General features: G+C 34.0%; 1 protein-coding gene and 1 pseudogene across 12 annotated transcripts in view; both read left to right on the top strand.

Moving 5' to 3' along the window:
- Positions 1–20,384, top strand: part of CEP128 (centrosomal protein 128) — a 348,588-nt gene that overhangs the window by 75,300 nt on the left and 252,904 nt on the right. For all 12 annotated transcript variants that reach the window (XM_039883945.1, XM_039883939.1, XM_039883938.1 and 9 more), the window contains 3 exons: positions 1,481–1,555; positions 3,109–3,241; positions 9,623–9,774. In XM_039883945.1, coding sequence (XP_039739879.1) covers positions 1,481–1,555; positions 3,109–3,241; positions 9,623–9,774 — 360 coding nt within the window. The remainder of the gene's footprint in view (positions 1–1,480; positions 1,556–3,108; positions 3,242–9,622; positions 9,775–20,384) is intronic.
- On the top strand, positions 15,472–15,590 carry LOC120619866 (uncharacterized; annotated as a pseudogene).

The following is a 20,384-nucleotide window of genomic DNA, read 5'->3' as shown; positions in this document are numbered from 1 at the left end:
GACCAATAGGAGCCTTGATAGATTTTGAAACTATTTTGACTGAAGTGTGATTCCTTCCCTCTTTCTTTCTCTATAGAAAACAACAGAGCAAATCAGAAAATATTTTGTGTAGATTCTGTGATTTCACATATGCTTCACTTTTTAAAAAAATATGACATTTATTTTACGAGCCACTTGTATAATTAAAAAAACTTTTATAAATGGATTAAAATTTATTTTGAAATAACTATAGATTCATAGGGTATTAAAATACAAAAGGTACAGAGAGATCACATGTGCCCTTCACTCAGTTTCCCTCAATGGTGACATTTTGTGTAATTGTCATTCATTATTAAAATCAGGAAATTGACATTGGTATAATCTACGGAGTTTATGCAGATTTCACCAGCTGTATGTGCACTCATTTGTGTGTTGAGTGTGTGTGTGTGTGTGTGTGTGTGTGTAGTTCTACAGTTTTATCTTATGTACAGATTCATGGTCCTGCCACCACAGTTAAGACACAGACTGTTCCATCACCGCAATGCTCCTTCATGTTATTCCTTGGTAGCCATACCCACCACATGTACAATTTTTAAAAGACTAGTATATGTAGATGGTAGAAGATGAGAAGAGCAAGTGTTTGGTAAAGAAATGTTTGCCCTGCTTTGTAGAGTCTTTCAAATATAGGATGTTATCCCTGGTAATAGCTCTCTTTCTGGTCCAGACCCCCTTTCTAATTTCTTTTACACAGTTCAGGGGAAGGCTGCTTGGTCTTGATTGCTTTCGGCTCAGAGTAATCTTTATGCCAGAAAAGCATATTTAGGGGTGACATATTTTTCTCCCCTTCACATCTGATTATATTTTTCAACTTGAAGTAACCTAGGCACATGCTGAATTTGTAGGATATTTAGTCACCTAACTGGCATAGTTTTCATGGGTATTTATTTAAAGCAGTATTATTCAGGAAAATTTTAAATGTCTTATTCCGAACTTAGATATTTTAAAATTTTAAGAGTGTTATGGATATTGGAAATAGTAGGAATATAAGAATATTAAGAATATATAAAATTGCCCATTGGATGAAATATACTTTGAGTCATTGAGTCTCTGAAGTTGTTATTCTAATTCATTTCATATGATACTGCATGTACTAATTTAAAGAAAAAATTGCTTTAAGATGCAGATTAAAATGATTTAGAACTGGAGGGAATCGCAGAAGTTGTCTAATATAAAATCCTTATTTTAGAGTTAACAGAAAGCCGGCCTAAGGAAAAGAGATTTAAATAACTGACTAGAACTCAGACCTCTTGAAGTCTGGTCTGGTTCACTTTTTGTTACGCAATTAACATTGTTTTAATAGAAACATTAATATGTGTTTATGGCAAGGTATTTATTTTTCTGCATTATCTTCCAAAAACTTTTCCTCTTAAACTGCGCCCATATAATGTAGTTATCTTCTGCCTCATTGGACATTTTTCTTTATTCTCTGTTGAAACTCTAGCTTGAACAGGAGTTGGAGCTGTCTCGAAGGTTATTAAATCAGTCAGAAGGCAGCAGAGAAACACTTTTGCGTCAGGTGAGTCTTTGCAAGCTATGATAATCTGCTTTTAAATTAAATCAAGATTGAGTCTTCTTCTCTATTTAATGTCTTGTGAAAGGAAAAACCTAGGTCTAGAAAATTTTTATTTTTTGAGGAATATATATCAGCAGACATAAGCAAAAGATGAAATCCTTTCAGGAAGATTCGAAGAAAACTAGTACAAAACGCTGGCCCAGGTTTCCGCTGTGACAGCGTGCCTTGCTGATTGCTGCTCCAATTTAGGACTTATCTCTCTTAGCATAACCAGTGTAAAAGTGAGACTGGATGTGTAAGATAAAATTTTCCCAGGAGCTTACTTTTATTCAAAGAGGCATTGAAGAGTGAAGGAAGTAGTAAAATACATAAAACAGACCTTTGCATGTTCAAGTTACTTTGTTTTGAATGCATCACTGTCTTATATTCACATTTTCAAGATGCTGCCCACCCCTTTTTAGTCAAAGTTAAGGCTTAATTTTAAAGCATAACGTTTTACAGCCTATTAGCTCATGGTGGCAGTTTGATAAGGACTTGTGGGTTTCTAACTAACTGCTTCGCTGCCTATATTTAATATAAAATACGATTGTACATTCCTCTGGTTTGAGGCATGGGTTAGAATAACTCACTATATAATATGCTAGGTAGGCAAAGATGTCAGACATCATAGATGTTTAGGTGGAGTATTACATTTTGACAATTAGTGCTGAAAATACACCATAGCACCTGTTTTACAAAAACTTTTAAAACTGTTCATTGGCTTTGTTCTGCAGCCAGTGATCCACTGGAATTAATGTTGGCCGAGTTCAGACTTTCTTTTCTGGAAATTTATATTTATATTCAATTTCATTCTGATTTTTTGGAACTCTGACTTGTACTTTATAATCTCACCTTTTGAAGTAAGAGATTTCTGTGTTCAGGTTGTCATTATGACTTTAGCTGAGTATTTTTGCTACTGCAAACCTGTTTAATGGTCACTGGGGACATACCTGATATTTGCTAGGCCATTTGCTACTCTCTGGAAATACAAAGATGAATAAAATATTCCCTGACCTCAAGGAGTTTACAGTTTTTTCAACAGCATTTATTGCTTGTTTATTTTGAGAGTACTTTGATATAAAAATATGCTAAACCATGATCACTTCTCTTGAGTTTACCAAAAAAAAAAAAAAAAACAGACCTGTTCACATGAAAGAAAATAAGTGAAAAATATAAAAACATATAGTACTCAATTGGCAGTGGTTTGGGTTAATAGTAGTATGGGTGGACTGAGATCAAAATAGGGATTAAAATAAAATGTTGTCAAATTCTTTGTCACCATAAACCCAGAACAGGGGAAAAGACATTCTTCGCAGAAGGAATGGGAACAATAAAGAAATAGGGCATGAGACTATTCTGCTGTGCTTGGCATAGCAACAAGATGATTCACTGGACTTCACTTTGTGCTTACTAGTCCAGGAGAAGTAAGCTTTTTTCCCTAGCAAAATAATTTGTGAGTGCAATTATTCTTTTCCTGCTTTTAAAACTCTCAAAAGTTTTTGTCTATATGTATTTAGGTAGAAGAACTCCGTACACAACTTATGAAAGCGGAAGGCGATCGAAAAGGTTTACAACATCAAGTATCTCAGATTTCCAAGCCACAGTCACACCATCAGGATGAACAAGGAAAAGACTGGAGGTTTAGGAGAGGTATAATTCTGATTTGTAAATGTGTAGTTTTTTTTTTTTTTTTGATCTTTTTGGAATTGCATTCCTTAGGTTGTGCTCTTGTCAGCTTATCTTCATGTATTACTAGGTTTTCAAACAAGTTAATAACCATTTAGCATCCGATTTTTTAAAACAGATTTTTATTTTTTAGTTTTGTGTTCATAGCAGTATCGAGCAGAAGGTACAGAGATTTCTCATATACCCCCTGCTCCCACATATGCATAGCCTCCTCCATTTTCAACATCCCGCATCAGAGTGGTATGTTTGTTGTAACTCCTGAACCTATACTGACACATCATTATCATCCAAAGTCCATAGTTTACATTAGGGTTCATTCTTGACATTGTGTATTCTATGGGATTGGATGAGCATAATGACATCTATTCACCATTATATTATCATAGAGTAGTTTCACTGCCCGAAATACCCTCTGTGCTTCACCTATACTATTCATTTCTCTCTCCCGTTTAACTCCTGACAATCACTGATCTTTTTACTGTGTCCATAGTTTTGCCATTTTCAGAGTTCTTGTGGTTGGAATCATATGGTATGTAACTTTTTCAGATTGACTTTTTTTACTTATTTGTATGCCTTTAAGTTTCTTCCATTTTCATGACTTGGTAGCTTGCTTGTGGGTGCACTCGCCCCCTCTCTCTCCTCCAACATCCCACTTTTTTAAAGCATTATCTGAATGTACTATAGTTGTTTTATTCATTCATCTACTGAAAGACATCTTGGTTGCTTCCCAATTTTGTCAATTATGAGTAGAGTTGCTACAAACTAAACATCTGTGTTCAGATTTTTATGTGGATATAAGTTTTCATCTTCTTTGGGTAAATACCAGAGACTGCAATTGCTGGATTGTATGGTAGGAGTATGTTTGGCTTTACAAGAATCTTCCAAACTATCCTCCAAAGTGTCTGTATCATTTTTTATTCCCACCTGCAATGAGTGAGAGTTCCTGTTATTTCACATCCTTACCAGCATTTGCTATTGTCAGCGTTCTGGATTTTGACCATTCTAATAGGTTTGGAGTGGCATCTTATTTTAATTTGCATTTCCCTGATAACATATGATGTGGAGCTTCTTTTATTTTGCTTATTAGCCATCTGTATATCTTCTTTGGTGAGATATGTATTGAGGTCTTTGGCCCATTTTTTAGTTGGGTTGTTTGTTTTCTTATTGTTGGGTTTTGAGAGTCCTGTGTATATTATGGTTAACAGTTTTTTTTTTTTTATCAGATCTATCTTTGCAAATAATTACTCACAATCTGTGGCTTGTCTTTTCATTCTCTTGACACTGTGTTTTGCAGAGCTGAAAATTTAATTTTAATGAAGTCCAGCTTATCACTTATTTCTTTCATAGCTTGTGACTTTGGTGTAGCTAAAAAGTCATTGCCAAACCCAAGGTCACTCAAATTTTTCTCCTATCTTATCTATAAGAATTTTATAATTTTGTGTTTTACATTTAGGTCTGTGGTATGTTTTGAATTAATTTTTGTGCAAGGTGTAAGGTCTGTGTCTAGATTAATTTTTTTGCATATCTGTGTCCAGTTGTTCCAGCACCATTTGTTGAAAAACTATCGTTTTTCCATTGTATTGCTTTTGCTCCTTTGTTAACCAACAGTTGACTAGTTTTATGTGGGTCTGTTTCTGGGCTCTCTGTTCTGTTCTATTCTATTCTATTGATCTATTTTATTTTTGCCATTACCACACTGTTTTGATTACTGTAGCTTTACAGTAAGTCTTAAAGCCAAATAGTGTCAGTCCTCCAGCTTTGTTCTTTTCCTTTGATATTGCATTGGCTATTCTGGATCCTTTGCCTTTTCATATAACTTTAGTCAGTTTATCAATTTACAAAATAACTTGCTGGGAATTTGATTGACATTGCATTGAATCTATAGATTAGGTTGGGAAGAGTTGACATTTTGACAATATTGATTTTTCCTATCCATGAACATGGACTATCTCTCCATTTATTTTGTTTGTCTTTGATTTCTCTCATCAGAGTTTGTAATTTTCCTCATAAGTTTTGTTAGATTTATACATAAGTATTTATTTTTTTGGATGCTAGTGTAAATGGTATTGTTTTTAATTTCAAATTTTTCTTGTTCGTTGATGCTATTAGCATCAAATTTTAATGTCTTCTCTATTTTTAAACCCACTTCAATTGTCTGACCTACCTCGTAGGGCTTTCTCTTAGAAAGTGCCAGCAAAGCCTGCAGTGGAATTTTTTCCAGCATCCTATTTCTGTGACTCTATGTGAGTGTGTGTGTGTGTGTGTGTGTGTACTTGTTCTTGAACTCAAATTGGAAATACCCCTAGTTTTTGCTTTCTCTTATGCCAATTTTCAATATATACAAACAATTGAAATTAAGATTCTGTCTTTTTTGTTATCTGGAGATTTGGCGACAAAAATTTATCACATTGAAAAAGTAGTCATGAATCATGTGTCTGGCTTTGTCCTGTGTTGGTTAGGAACACTTTGTGTTTGAGGAACGTCAAAGACCTTTTCAGTCAGCGGAGGTGTTGCTTTAGGTGGTGGAGTCTAATGATTCTTGGAAGTATTTCTTTTTGCAAGTTCAGATTTAACAGATATAATAATAGTGAGATTTTATAATAGTTTCTAAAAGATTAGTCCTGATCGTCTATTCAGCTCCTGCATCACTTCAGTAATGAGATTTTCTACTCCCATGCCTAAATGATTGGGGAGACTCTAGCAAGCGTTTGGTGTGCTATCAAATCCAAGGAAGATAAACATTTCCTCAGATTCTCCATGTGTATCTCCATACATTGCCTAATTAGAATTTCCACGTTGCTAGAAAGTCTTCATTGGATGACAAATTCTGACATACCTATCTTAATGTATTTGCATGCTATTCAGTTCACTAAGTTTCATGTAATATTATGGTTAAAATGTATTTCATATCAAATATTTTAAAATTTATTTTTAAAAGTAAAATCCTAAGGTATTATATTATTCATCAAATTTTCATAAAGATGCACATAAGAACTCTCATTTTGTTTGGCAAAAAGACTCTGTGGTACATTTCTTATAGGTTTTCTTTCCTTATAAAATCTAGTTATTTTTGGTGTAAGTCTGAGGGCCAGAAGAATCTCATTTTTCTTAACTATTCACCCAGTTTGAAAAAAAGTCTAAAAGTTTTTCTTATTAACATGATAATGGACTTATTCACCTTCTTTTAACAATCAAGAGTTTTCATCTTTATAGAATACTTGTATTATTTATTTAAAAAATTGTACATAAGAAATCACACCTATTGTCACACTCTGACTGCTGTTTGTTCCTCCACCCACTACACGATGACCTTTACCTCTCTTCTTCTTTTTTTTAAATTAATTAATTAATTTATGGCGACATTGGTTAACGACATCCAATAAGTTCAACTGTACAATTCAACAATAAGTCATATATGTATTGCATTGTATGCTCACCACCCATAGCCACCTCTCTTCTAAAGTTGACTTTGCTTAGTTTACTGGTGTCCTCAGTGAAATTCAAAGGAATCTTGCCATTATGTATCTTACTTGGCCCTTGCTTATTTCCTCTTCCTTTTTGGAACTGTTCCTACCCTCTTCCTTGGTTCTTCCGACTTAGTTGTTTTCATTCTTTCCATCTGAATCTTTTCCCTGTTCACAGTTTGTCTTTTAAGTGCTGGTGTTATCTAGAATCTTATTTATGGCTTTTCTCACTTAGCACTTCTCCACAGTGGTTGTCATTTAATCTTATACTGTAGTGATAACACCTATAAATTATGATCACTAAATCTGGCTTCACTCCCCTAAACTTCAGCCCTCCAGATGGAGTTGTTCATTGGACACTCCATGTGCTATTTCGAACCACACGATGCTCAGCCAACAGATTTAAATCTGAATTCATCCTTTCCTCAAAACCTGGTATTTCTTGTCTCATGATGGCATCATCTTTTATCCAGACATCCAAGCCTAAAATGCAAAGAACATCCAAAATTATTCCTTCTCCCCTTTATGTAATTTGTCCTGATATCCTGTGTATTTATAGATCTTGATAGCTCTTGCATTTACCTCAATCCTCTATTTTATTCCCACTACCCCAGTTTAGGCATGCTTCATCTCATCTGTATTACTCTCTTACCTTGTCTTATTCTAGTTCCCCTGTCGTCTATCTTCTGTACTGCTACTATAGGAACTTTTCTAAGATACACACCATTCAAGTTACTCTCTTGGTTAAATCCTCTCATTATAATTTATTGAGTTTTTACTACATATAGGGGCATTATGCTACTTATTTTACGATGTCTCCTTTAGTTCTTACAACTACTGTATGAGAAAGGTACAATTTTTGTCTTAATTTTAATGATTTTTTTTTAAAAAGGCCTAAGGAACAAAGAGATTGAGTACCTTGCCTAAGGTCACATTTGTGGGGTGAAGCATCCTCAAATCTTTTTCTCCCCAAACTTGAGCTCTTAACTGCTATCCTTTACTAACTCATCACTGTTTGTAGCAAGCATTCATCAAAATGGAGTGTATGAGACAGTTCATTGGGTGTGAGAGGAGAGTGTTTGTAATATTATTTATATTTTATACCTTACGTTTTATGTGTTTTAGTTTTGCTAAATGTCTCATTGTATATATACATATGTGTATGTATCTATATATTTTTATATATATCCGTACTGTTATGTATCTATATTATGAAACATACCTGAATATTATGTCTCCACACTAAATATATATACATTTCATAAGATATACATGTATCTGTATGTATTTATACCTGTACTCATATATATTCATATCTCCATATTTTGTATATTTATACTAACATTATTTTATATACATATATATATACTAATGTTATATATTATGAAATATGTTATATACACACATATACCTATATACTTATAAAATAAAACATTTATAAAACGAATGAATACATATAATGAATGAAGACATTTATACTTAAATATGCATATTTTAGGTTGCAGACTGAGCAGGGATTGGCAAAGTGTGGCCCATGGGCCAAATCCAGACTTTCATAAATAAATTATATTGGAATATAGCTACTTCCATTCATTTATGCACTGTCTAGTTTTCTTTTTTAATACAATGGCAGAGTTGTATCTGATTCTTTACAGAAAATGTTTGCTAATTCCTTGTGTGTGGGGTAATTTCTAAGCTCCATAGCAATGCATAAACTGACTCCCCTTTTACCTCCTTCGTATGTGTCAGCTGTATAAAACTACTGTGTGGCAGTTAGTTAATATTAAATCTAACTTTGTACTTCGGTGCTTTATGCTATTTCCTGTCTCTGAAATATCTCCCCAACTGCATCTCCTTTGCTTAGTGAAACTTTGTATCCATTCTTTAAATCTGACTTAGTTCCCAATTCTTCCTACCTCAGTTTCTCACCGCGAGTTAATCATTCCATTTTCTGTACTATTTCTGTATAATAACCATTATACTATACAGAAATGTTTATATAGTATCTGTCAGTATTCTTATCATGCTATTAAAATGCCTGTGTATCTTCCAAGATGTCCTATTTTAAACACTTTGTTATTTCCAAAGTTGGAGTGTGTCTTATTAATGATCTATAAATTTATTTGGTAATGTTTCCTTCCATCTTTCCTTTTCTGGAAAGAAAACTCCTGGAAAACAGTAGTTTTAAATTGATAATGTATGTTCCAATTTTTGACATCTTAGATTCAAGGAACTACTTTATGTCTTGTTTCTATTCTTGGAGTGTAAGCTCATTGAGAAAGGGTTTTGTGTTATTTACCTTTGAAGAAGAGAGTATTACAGTGTGCCATGCATCATAGAACAAGTATTTCATGTTGAATTAAATACTAAGTTTATATTCAGTGATATAATTTTAGGTAGCAGTCTCCAGAATTAGCCAGTTACTGGTCATACATAATCAGAAATTTAACAGCATTATTTTGTTTTTGCTGCAAGAAAAGCATTATGTGTGAACTGCAGTAACTTCAGTTGGGAGTGGCTTAGTTAAAAATTTTTTTAGTGTTTTTGTTAGAGTTTGAAGATAACGTAGGGATGTAAGGAAAGTTTGAGAAAAAAAATGTGTAGGCTTTCCTGAAATAAATGGTACTAGAAATCAGATAACATTTTTAAGTTTTGGTATCAAAGTGGAATAATGTTTGAAAACTTGGCACTGTATATATTTTATAAAACTGCATGAGACTTGAAACAACAGACTGGCAAATTCTGAAGTCTGTTGAATGACAGTGTTAATAAGTGGATTATGTCAGCTGGAATATTAAAACATCAAGGCTTTGTACCATTCGAAAGCACATTCTTCTGTGAATAAAGAACACTCATCAGGCTTTACATTTTCTCTTTTAAGGGCTTGAGTGGGAAAAAGAGGATCTGGAGAAGCAGATGTCAGATCTGAGAGGACAGCTGAGCGTCAGTGCGGTGGCATCTGAGCTGGAGGAAGTGAAGCGGTGCATGGAGCGAAAAGACAAGGAGAAAGCACATTTGGCAGCACAAGTAGAGGTGACATTGCTATTTTAAGTTGTATTCCAAGGACTTTAGTTTTGTTTCACAGAATTGCTTAATGAAATTTTAATATAAAGATTGTGATATTTTATGAACTCTGGGTATAGATAATGTAGTTATGTATATGACTGATTATATATAGAAATTTCTGGGGATTCATTTCTCTTTCATTTGGACCTCAAAACCAGGAACCTATTAAACTTGAAAATATTTTTGTTCTAGTAGCAATGAGCCCTTCCTACAGGCAGAATGTATACCTTTCTACTCTGAAGGAATAGTGAGTTATCATTATTTTGGGGTGAAACAAGTAGAATTCTCAGTGAAAAGGTATTACTGATGTTTCTTCTTTGGAACCGTAAAGGTTTTCAAATATCTAGCTGTTCTCCATGAGGAAGAGTTGCGATGCCTGCGTTAATTTAGGGTCATGTGGTAATTGTGAATGAAGTAGTAACCTTGAATGAAGTGTCACTAGGCAGCTAGCATTTCCTGCTCACCTTTTATCTAGCACAGATGGGGGTAATTATCAGAAAATATAAAAACTCAAAGGTAAGAACTTCATAAAAAGGGAATGACTTAATTTCAATAATTTTGCAAATTAGATCAAACATGGATGACATATTTGGAAATAGATATGTATCAGTCCTCCTCTGCAGCTGATTTTATTTAGTGAAGTTGTGTTGTACTTGTGATAAGTTGCCGTATTTGAAGATGTTCCTAAATTATAATGATAGGTAGAAAATTGGTGTTAAAAGCATCTGATCTTATATAGTCCAAAGGAAATATTTAATATTACTCCAGTCTGAGTTTCTCTTTCATCTTGTCAGTGTGTCAGTAGAAAATGTATTTTAGATTTGCTTCAAGATTCAGATTGTAAAGATAATGAAATATTGACATACTCTTTACAAAGCCCTCTACATGTTTAATAATTACTTATCAGAAGTATTCTCAGAGCAATTGTAATTGTAGGACTTTTAAAGTTTGCTTCATGGATATTATTTTAGCCCTTGATCCTGCTGACAAAAGTGCTAAGATATGATTATTTTTCCAAAATTAAGTATTTGAAAAAACTGTGCTAATAAGTATCAAAGGTAGAAAAATCTCTTTGCTTAGCTGTTTATAACCACGTGTTGGGTTGTCCTTCCTCCTTCTTTCCTCCTTTCCTTTCCATTGTTCTTTTTTAAATTTACTACTCGTGGAATAAATTGGAAAAGGTTTCAAATACTTAGGCATTTGAAAAATTACTTATAATAACTTAATAATGCTCTCATTCAAAGAGCCTGGCTTTCCCTTTGTCCTGACTTAATAGTTCTTTCACATTTTCACATGGGTTAGGAAAGAGTTGGAGTTCTCTGGGGTTAGTTTGGATTAACCGAATAGGTTTGGATGTGAAAGACAATTGGAGAGAGAGGTTGAACATTTACTCACATATCAAGTACTTAATGACTGTCTGTTATATTCCAGGCACTATTCTAGGTGCTGGTGACATAGCAATGAACACAAACCCAGCAGATTTTCCTGTCCCCATGCAAGCGACATTCTAAAATTGATGCAGAAAATTCTTTGAGTTTGTCTCAAGTGTAATTTAAATTCCTTTTGGATGGTGAAAGATTTTTTTCCAGTTGCCATTGAAAGAGGTAATCACAAAAAGACATCACTTATCCTGGCAGAAATTACCATTGAGCAGGTTTCCCCCCTGATTTCCTTATTTTTTAAAATAAAATAACTTAAATTTATATCAATTGTTTTAGATTTAGTGACATTTCTGATTATGGCTTGTTTATTTTTCATATGCTGTGGAGGCCCATTGAATATCTTTATGCCCAGGCTGTTCTCAAAGTGACATCTAGTATAGAATTTGTGAGAGATGCAGGTCATGGATCACTCAATTTAACCTCTAACAGTTGGGAATTTTATTGAAATTTAATTGACAAGCATTTAGCTTCTGCTTTAATTTTAGAAAATATTAGGTCATAAGGGATGTTGCCTTTTACATTCTATAAAAAAATGGAAGTTAATCTCCTTTAGTTGTTTTTTAGAGACCAAACATAAATAAGAAAAGATGCATAAAATGAGATTCTTGGTCAGGCCCAAGAACAATTGTATAGTCCGTTTCTTATGGTTTGTTGGATCATTATCTTTCTCTTTAACTTTGACTTTCTGACACCTCTCCTGTAGAACCTCTTACACAGTCTAATTCCTTATTTTTTCTTAAACTTCCCTACTCTCATCTGTGTTGTTTTTGTTCTGGTCGTTCACTGTTTCTGTAAAGTCCTATTTTTGTGCCAGTCCTAAACCTTTTCTTTCCTGAAGACTTCTTGGATTATATCAGTTGCAAGTGATAATCCTTCCTTTTGGACCACTTTTTGCCCAACTTCACTAATGTTCTTAAGGCACCTTCCTCACATCGTCTTAAAGTAACCTTTAAGATTTCAGAGTGGGTTGAAATAAAGGAGGAACGAGACTGCGGAAGAAGACTTCCCTGTCACCAGAACAGATCCAACCTTGATGTCCTTACCTAGCGAAGATATCACGTTTCAAGGTCTTGTCCTCATTTTGGAAACTTGAGTTTTCTGTGTCCTAGAATTAATGTGATCTGGGACATGTTAACAGTCTGGTTCTTGTTAACAGTGAAATTCGCAAGAGAACAGTATATAAGAGTGCCAGTTCATCAGCTACCCTATGGGGTTCTTATATGGGTATTTAAACACTATTCTCCTATGCAGGACATTTTTCTATGCCTAGGTTTTAGAAAGCTGAATTAGTAACTCCCCCCCACCCCCGCCCCCAATTGCTTGATGATGTTATTCTCAGAATCAGAGAATAACAATGTCCAAAGGACTGTTCATAGCTATGGCAAGGCTCCACCACCCTCCACCTCTCTTAAGAGTTCTTGCACCAGGTATCTAATTTATTTGCCACATTCTGGCTTTAATCCTGCAAACTGACTTTTTTTTTTTTTTTTTGTCTTTCTTACAATCTTATCCTCTGCTTGCACTCTGATGCTCAGCCTTGTGTTTACATTTTCTTTTGATGTGTTGCTGTACACAGATCTTGCTCTGGGCCATTTACCAGTTACATTGATGTTACCTTTAAACTCGTGGCATTCTGGGAGCCACTTATGAATGAAAGACGTACATCCGTTTTCAGATCATAGATGAGTATGGGTTAAGAAGCAGGTCTTATCTCTGTATCTCTTTGTGTCACCCAACAATGTCTTACCCATATCAGGCACTAAATTACTATTTGTTGACTAAAATAATATATTGTAGAACATTTTATGGTTATTTTTAAAAGCTAACGTTGTCCATTCTTTAAGAGCACATTAATTTCTGGAGGAGTTGTCAGTATTCAAGGGGACCTTTGCTCTTTCTCACTAATTGCATTAGTTTTTTGTTGATCCAGAATATACATTTTAAGTAGTTATTTTACACTGGGAGAAAACAGTGAAAATATCTTATAAAAAACCCAAATGAAAGCTACGTTAGAGTTTGCATAATTTACCTTTCAAATTGTACCTAAGACCTTAAATATGTATATGCATGGAACATTTTTTTCTTCTTCTAAACTTGAGTTGAACCTCATTAACCTTGATAGGCTATTTGTATTCATAAGAATTCCAAGCATCCTTGATCAATGATTCCCCCTGATTTAATCTCAGCCTCCATCTTCCATCAATTTATTCTTCTTGAAAAAAAATTTGACTTTTAAATTCAATAAAGAACTTCAAAGAAAAAAAATCAAGGTGCTGTACATAATTTAGATTAAATGTTGAAAGTGATAATTGAGTGACAACTGACATGATTATTCATTAGCAGAAACTTGGGACTGTAGGCCAGAATTTAATTTTAAAAAGAGAAAGGGTAGTGGAAAACAAAAACGATAATCAGGTGCTTTTTGTTTTTGTTTTTTGATGATTAGTTTAATAGAAACTGAAGGAAAGTTGTTCCTTTTACCATGCTTTTAGGATAAACTCTTTTGATTCTTGCATTTCTTCTATAAGAAATGCACTTTACTATGCAATAATGCCACCTTCAATGTTACTTTTAAACCTTTTTTAGAGACCTGTGGTCTTAGACATCTTAATTACGCTGCTTATAATTACCTATTGTTCTTTTTATCTTAATAATTTCTTTCTTATCCAAGTGTTGTCAAATCGGGTATTATTTGAGTATTAAGTAATTTTTAATCAGATTTTAAACAGGTTAGATTATAAAGAAACCAAATATTGGCAGCAAAACTTTATAGGCAGAGACTAAAATTTTTAAACCTAGTAGAGATGAGGTCTGCTTGTTATTAATCAAACTCTGATGACTTTGGGCCAAATTGCTAAGTTCACAATACTCTATACTCCAGCTTCTTCATAAAGATGACTATTGACAGGATAGTCTACAAGTAAAAACTAAAACTAAATAAATCTTTACATTGTTTGGAATGTTTAGTTTAACTCTCAGATCTTTCATCTATAAGGGAATAAAGGAATTTTAGGAGTTGTAAAAAAAGGCAGTCTTTCTGTTTTCTCTGACTCTGAGTTACATGAATATTTTCCTGAAGCCAGAAAGTAGTAGACCAGATATTTTAATTTCACCTTTAAATGGTCACTGATGTATGTTGTCATTTGTCATTTGAATGTGGCAAATAATTTAGGAATTAAAATGTCCATTTCAAGTTTTTTTGTTTTCTGGAATCGTGATAATTTCTGACCTGTGTTTTACATGTAAATTAAATAGATAAGTCTTTGTGATTCTTTGTGTGTATGTAATATGCATGTGTGAGCATGTGCATGCACCTGGGTGCACGCAACATGCAGGAGGTGTGAGGAAAGAGAGAAATGTATGTTCCTCACAAAATTGCAACGTGTTGATAATTTATAGTAGGAAGAGATAAATTTAATATTTAAGTAATTGTAAAGAAAAAATACAGCATTGGGAATAGTTATTGAAGGACTTGCTATGGAGAAATGGGGGATATGAAACAAATGAGGTAATGTTGTTGCAGAAGCTAAGTAATTGATATTCATTTCTTAACTACCACAAATACCATTAAAAGGGGGAGAGTAGACTTTATAGTGAAATTTTAACTGTTCATGTATTATTTCCTGTAGTCTTTATAGTTACTTTGTCTTTAGAGTGATTTGAATTTGGTAGCATATCATTTTAAGTAGAAAACCAAATTCTTTTTTAGATGTTTGTTTTCAGGCAGCTTTCTACAAGGAGAAATGAGATTGTTCTTAGAAATGAGCTTGTACTTAGCCTTAAACAACAAAAAAGTCAACAGGTCTATTATACTCTTGAAAATGTTCAAATAGTATAAATTATCTTTGTAAACAAACTAAATTATTCATATGCACTGAGAAAACAGTCTTTTAGTTTTTAATAAGTAACACATGACTAACATAAAGGTCAATGTTAGTGTTTTCAAATGTATTAAATGTATTTAATTTCTAGTACTTCACTTGGTTGAAGTATGTGTTTATATCATGCAATATTTAATTTTTAGGGCACCGATAATGATATGATGTTAGACTATAGCTTGCTCTTTCTTAAAGGAGATTAACAAACTAGGTAAACTTTTGGCAGTTTTGATTGAAGAATAGTTTCTGCTTTTGTTAATGGTATACGAGCTTATTGCAGAACAAACCTACTGAGAAAAACTAGAAAAACTTAGTAAGACATATGTTTTAAAAAATCTGTTTGTGCCTACGGCCATGCTACCCTGAACAAGCCTGATTCCATCTGGTCTTGGAAGCTAAGCAGAGTCGGGCCTGGTTAGTACTTGGATGGGAGAACACCTAGGAAGACCAGGTGCTGTAGACATAAAAAATTAAAAATGAGGGATTGTAAGATGACAAAGTGCTTGCAATCTTTGAGGTCAACCAAGGGTTGCCTCGCCTAAAATAAAAAAATCTGTTTGAACTTATCAATTACTTGGGTACGAGGACAGGTGGTGTCAAGTGTTCTGTTAAGGAGTGGAATACAGAGTGAAGGGTCTGACATTTGGCACCACTTTTTCCCTGAAATGTTTTCTGAATCACAAACCGAGCAGAACTTACAAGGGAGCTTAGGCCCATTGAAGAGGAAGAGTCTTCATAAACATCCAACACTTTCATTTGGGGTACCCAAAGGGGTAAGCCCTATTAGTCTGAGTGAACTGAAAGGGCACTAATAGCCACAAAGACTTTAGCTCTGAATATGCTTTGATGTTATCTGTCCCTGTCCTAACTGCTCACTTAAACAAAAGTAAAAGTTTTGTTTACATCGGAGCACTCATATATTATAATCTATAAAGGCATACCTCCTTTTATTGCGTTTAGCTTTATTGCACTTCTCAGATTCTGCCTTTTTTACAAATTGAAAGTTTGTGGCAACCGTGTGTCGGGCAAATTGAAACACTGGAAAAGGTTCACTATTCTAGATGCCATTAAGAACATTCATGGTTCATGGGAAAAGGTCAAGATATCAACATTAGCAGGAGTTCAGCCCTCATGGGTGATTTCGAGGGTTCGAGACTTCAGTGGAAGAAGTAACTGCGATGTGTTGGAAGTAGCATGGGAACTAGAATTCGAAGTGGAGCCTGAAGATGTAAACGAATTGCTGCAATCTCATGATAAAACTTCAATGGATGAGGAGTTGCTTCTTATGGATGAACAAAGAAAGTGGTTTCTTGTGATGGAATCTGCTCCTGGTGAAAATGCTATGAGGATTGATGAAATGGCGACAAAAGATTTAGAATATTATGTAAAATTAGTCGATAAAAGCAGCAGCAGGGTTTGAGAAGATTGACTCCAGTTTTGAAAGAAGTTTTACTGTGGGTAAAATGCTGTCAAACAACATTACATGCTACAGAGAAAACACTCATGAAAGGAAGAGTCAATTGATGTGGCAGACTTCATTGTTTTATTTTAAGAAATTATCATAGTCACCTCAGCCTTCAGCAACCACCACCCTAATCAGTCAGTCACTGTTGACACCAAAGCAAGACCCTCTACCAGCAAAAAAGATTAGGATTCACGGAATGTTCAGATGAGGGTTAGCATTTTTTAGTAATAAAGTATTTTTTAACTAAGGCATATACATTGTTTTTTAGACATATGCTATGTATGCTATTGCACACTCAATAGACTACAGTATAGCGTAAACGTAACTTTTATAGTCACTGTCTTGAATTCTCATTGATATAGAAAGTGCTCTGATTTTACTTTGTCTAAATACGGTATGACTGAATGATGGGGGGGAATTGCTGTTCCTGGACTTAATATTGAGAGGCTGATTAAAGAAACATCTCTCAAAGCTATCCCTTTCTATGTCCACTGGAATCAAAAAAGGGACTATTATTATTTTTCTTTTTTTTGCTGCGGTAAAATACACATATCGTAAAATTCATCATCTTAACCATTTTTAAGTGCATAGTTCAGTGGCATTAAATACATTCACATTGTTGTTTAACCATCACTACCATTTATTTCCTCTGAAACTCTGTACCTATTAAACAGTAACTCACCATTCTCCCCTCCCCTCAGTCTCTGCCAACCACCATTATACCTTCTGTCTTTATGATTTTTCCTGCTCTAAGTACCTCATATAAGTGGAATCATACAGCACTTGTCTAAGTGATTGGCTTATTTCACTTAGCTTAATTTCTCAAGGTTCATCCATGTTGTAGCATATTGCACAATTTCCTTCCTAGTGAGGCTGAGTACTCTTTCAGTGTTTGCATACACCACATTGTGCTAATCTGTGCATCAGTTGATGGACACATGGATTGCTTCCACGTTTCAGCTATTGTGAATAGTGCTGTTGTGAACATATGTGTACAAATATCTCTTCGAGACCCTGCTTCCAATTCTTTTGGGGACATACCCGGAGGTAGAATCGGTGGGTCATATGGTAATTCTGTGTTTAATCTTTTGAGGAACAACCGAACTGTTTTCCACAGTGGCTGTACTATTTTATATTTCTACTAACAGTGCACAAGGGTTCCAATTTCTCCACATTCTCACCAACACTTGTTATTTTCTGTTTTTTCTTTTTTTTTTAAATAGTAACCATCCTAATGGGTGTGAGTTGGTATCTCAAAGGATTATTATTTTTGTTTGAAACAGTATTTACTTTTAAAAATATGGTGCTATTTTATCTCTTTTACCCTTACTTAGCTTCTCTTTTCTCCTCTTTTCTAAAATAGAAAAATTGATTCCTCCCAAGCACACAAGATTACTGTATCATCTAAGAAAATGTATCTGATCTGTTTCAAATAAACTGTAATGCTCTATAATGATATAAAGCGATAACATTAAGTGTTATGTGACATTTAGTTTCTCCTCCTTGCTATATGTCACGTAATTAGAAATAAAATAATATTTCTTTAGTTGAACTATGTAGTTTATCTTAGTCCTGTCAGCTGCCACATCAGTGTTGGTAAGACACAGGTGTCTTTGGCCTGTCATATTTCATAGCAAACATATAACCCCAGGTTGTTCCTCCATAATCAAAAGCAGTTCCAAATACCAACCTGCTTAAAGTAGAGTGGTTTTATCCTATTTACATTCAAATTTTCTCCTCTCAAAGTGCCTACTTTAGTTAAACCTCAGAGTTACAGGGTTAAAATTAACAGTCTAATAGAGTGTGAGAAAAATTAAGAAAACACAAATGTACTTTTGAGATGTGTGTGTCAGGGTCAGAATTTCCCTAGTGTGTTACTGAGCTCTAAATGTTAATTATATGCTCCTTTGTGTTTTAAGTTAAACACTCTGAAGAAATGTGTATTTAAAATTTCTTTGTAGTGAACATCATGGCTAATGAAACAGAAGTTAATATTTTATTTCTTCACAAAGAGATGAATGTATTTAATTAATTGAACATTATTTTCTGTACTTTGCTTAAGCTTAGTATTATGTTTCATTAAAAAGTACAAGGAAACTGTAGTTGTATGAAGCAGATATGTTCTCACAGGATTTGTGGAGAAATAATTATTTTTAATCAGTTAGAAAGACTGAGGAACCTATTATTTGAGATTAATATCTTTTCTGTGTCTTTGCTTCATTTGACAAAAAGAAAATGATATTAGTATATGTAGTCAAAATTAGTATGATAGCAAAAACAGAAAGTTATATTTTCAAAGGAAGAATATTTGTGATGCAATTACTGTAGTAGTTTCTGATGTTTTATGTGGCTGATCCCTAACTAATTAAGGGTTTGAATCAGTTTTTAAAGATTATTAATATGTGTTTTGCATGAGTTAAAAATAATCGATGCACAGATTTTAAGTATATAGTCTTCTTTCAACCAAACATGACTTTTAAAAAAAGTTTTAAATCTATGATCCTAATGAGTGATGGCCTAATTTAGCTGCTTATAGGAATATTTCAGGGCCACTAAACTTGTTTTGATTGATTTGAGTTCTATTCAAAAAGACTCGCCTTAGTTCTCCTGCCTATGGGAAATTGATTAGTTGTCCTCTCAGTATCAGTTCATAAAACACCTAAATTATACCTAAATGAATGAGTTCATCAAGACATGCAAGAATGTGTCAAGCTAATTTCCCAGTAGAGGTGAGTGGGGCATGGCTTAATTGAGAATCTGAGAATTTCAGGTGAAATCCTATTAAATCTGTTAGGTTTTTTGTTTGTTTATTTACTCAGTAAAAGCAAAACTTTATAACATCAGGTAGGGTTTAATGCAGGAAATAGAACTGCTCTAGGTATTTTATGCAATAATTGTTTATGTTATTGACAGACAGACATGGCCCTGCCAAGAAAGGATAGCACAGAACAAAATGAATTATACCTCTGTGACCCTTCTTGGCCAGCTGCAAGAGGCCAAATTAACAAGTATACAGTCCCTGCCTCACTTCCACATTCTCATTCTCTCTGTGCTGCGTCTAATTTGTCCTCAAAACCTAGTTCAGGGGAGTGCTGAGCATTCGATTCTGTAGCCTCTATGAAAGTGGAGCATATATTAGAAGGAGGTGGGGTTAGGGGCTGACTGCTGTCGGGTCATACACAATAGCCTAGTATTCACATTTTCCTTCTGTTGAGAAACAGGACCTGGCTTGTATTTTTCGTAGCCCTTGAGCCTAGCCTTGTGTCTGTAGTTGACAGTGAATGTTCATTGAATTCATATTAATCCTAATTTCACATTTACAAATACACATTCATGCATTAGTGACATATTCAATCTGTAGTTTCTATGCAGGGATTTTTTTTTTTAAGCTTCCTGTCCGTTTTAGTTTAGATAAAACTAAATCATCTGTAAATGCAATTAACTGATCACGTGGAAACTAAAATGTTCCAATGTGCTGGAGGAGAGTTTAATTTTAATAAATACAGAAAATAGAAAGGAAATGTTCATTTTTTTCCCCCCTGTTCTTGAGTCTCAGTCATCTTCCTCACTGTAGTATTTGCATCTCCTTTTGGAAATAACATCCTTATTCTCTTTAGTCAGTGTTTTCATGTCCCTGCGTTAAGGAAGTCATATTTTAGGCTTGAATTAGTCTAATCTTTGTTCACAGAGTCAGTATAGAGGATGATTAATTGAATTCTATTTCAGATGGTGTTCTACTTGAGGCTTGTTTGCTGTTTATTAGCTTTAATGTCACTGTTTTTGTTCTTGTAA

This window comes from Pteropus medius, unplaced genomic scaffold (genome assembly GCF_902729225.1).
Source record: "Pteropus medius unplaced genomic scaffold, Ma_sr-lr_union100, whole genome shotgun sequence".
Taxonomy (NCBI): domain Eukaryota; kingdom Metazoa; phylum Chordata; class Mammalia; order Chiroptera; family Pteropodidae; genus Pteropus; species Pteropus medius.
Note: the sequence above shows the minus strand (reverse complement) of the source record. Positions and strands in the feature narration are given on the sequence as shown.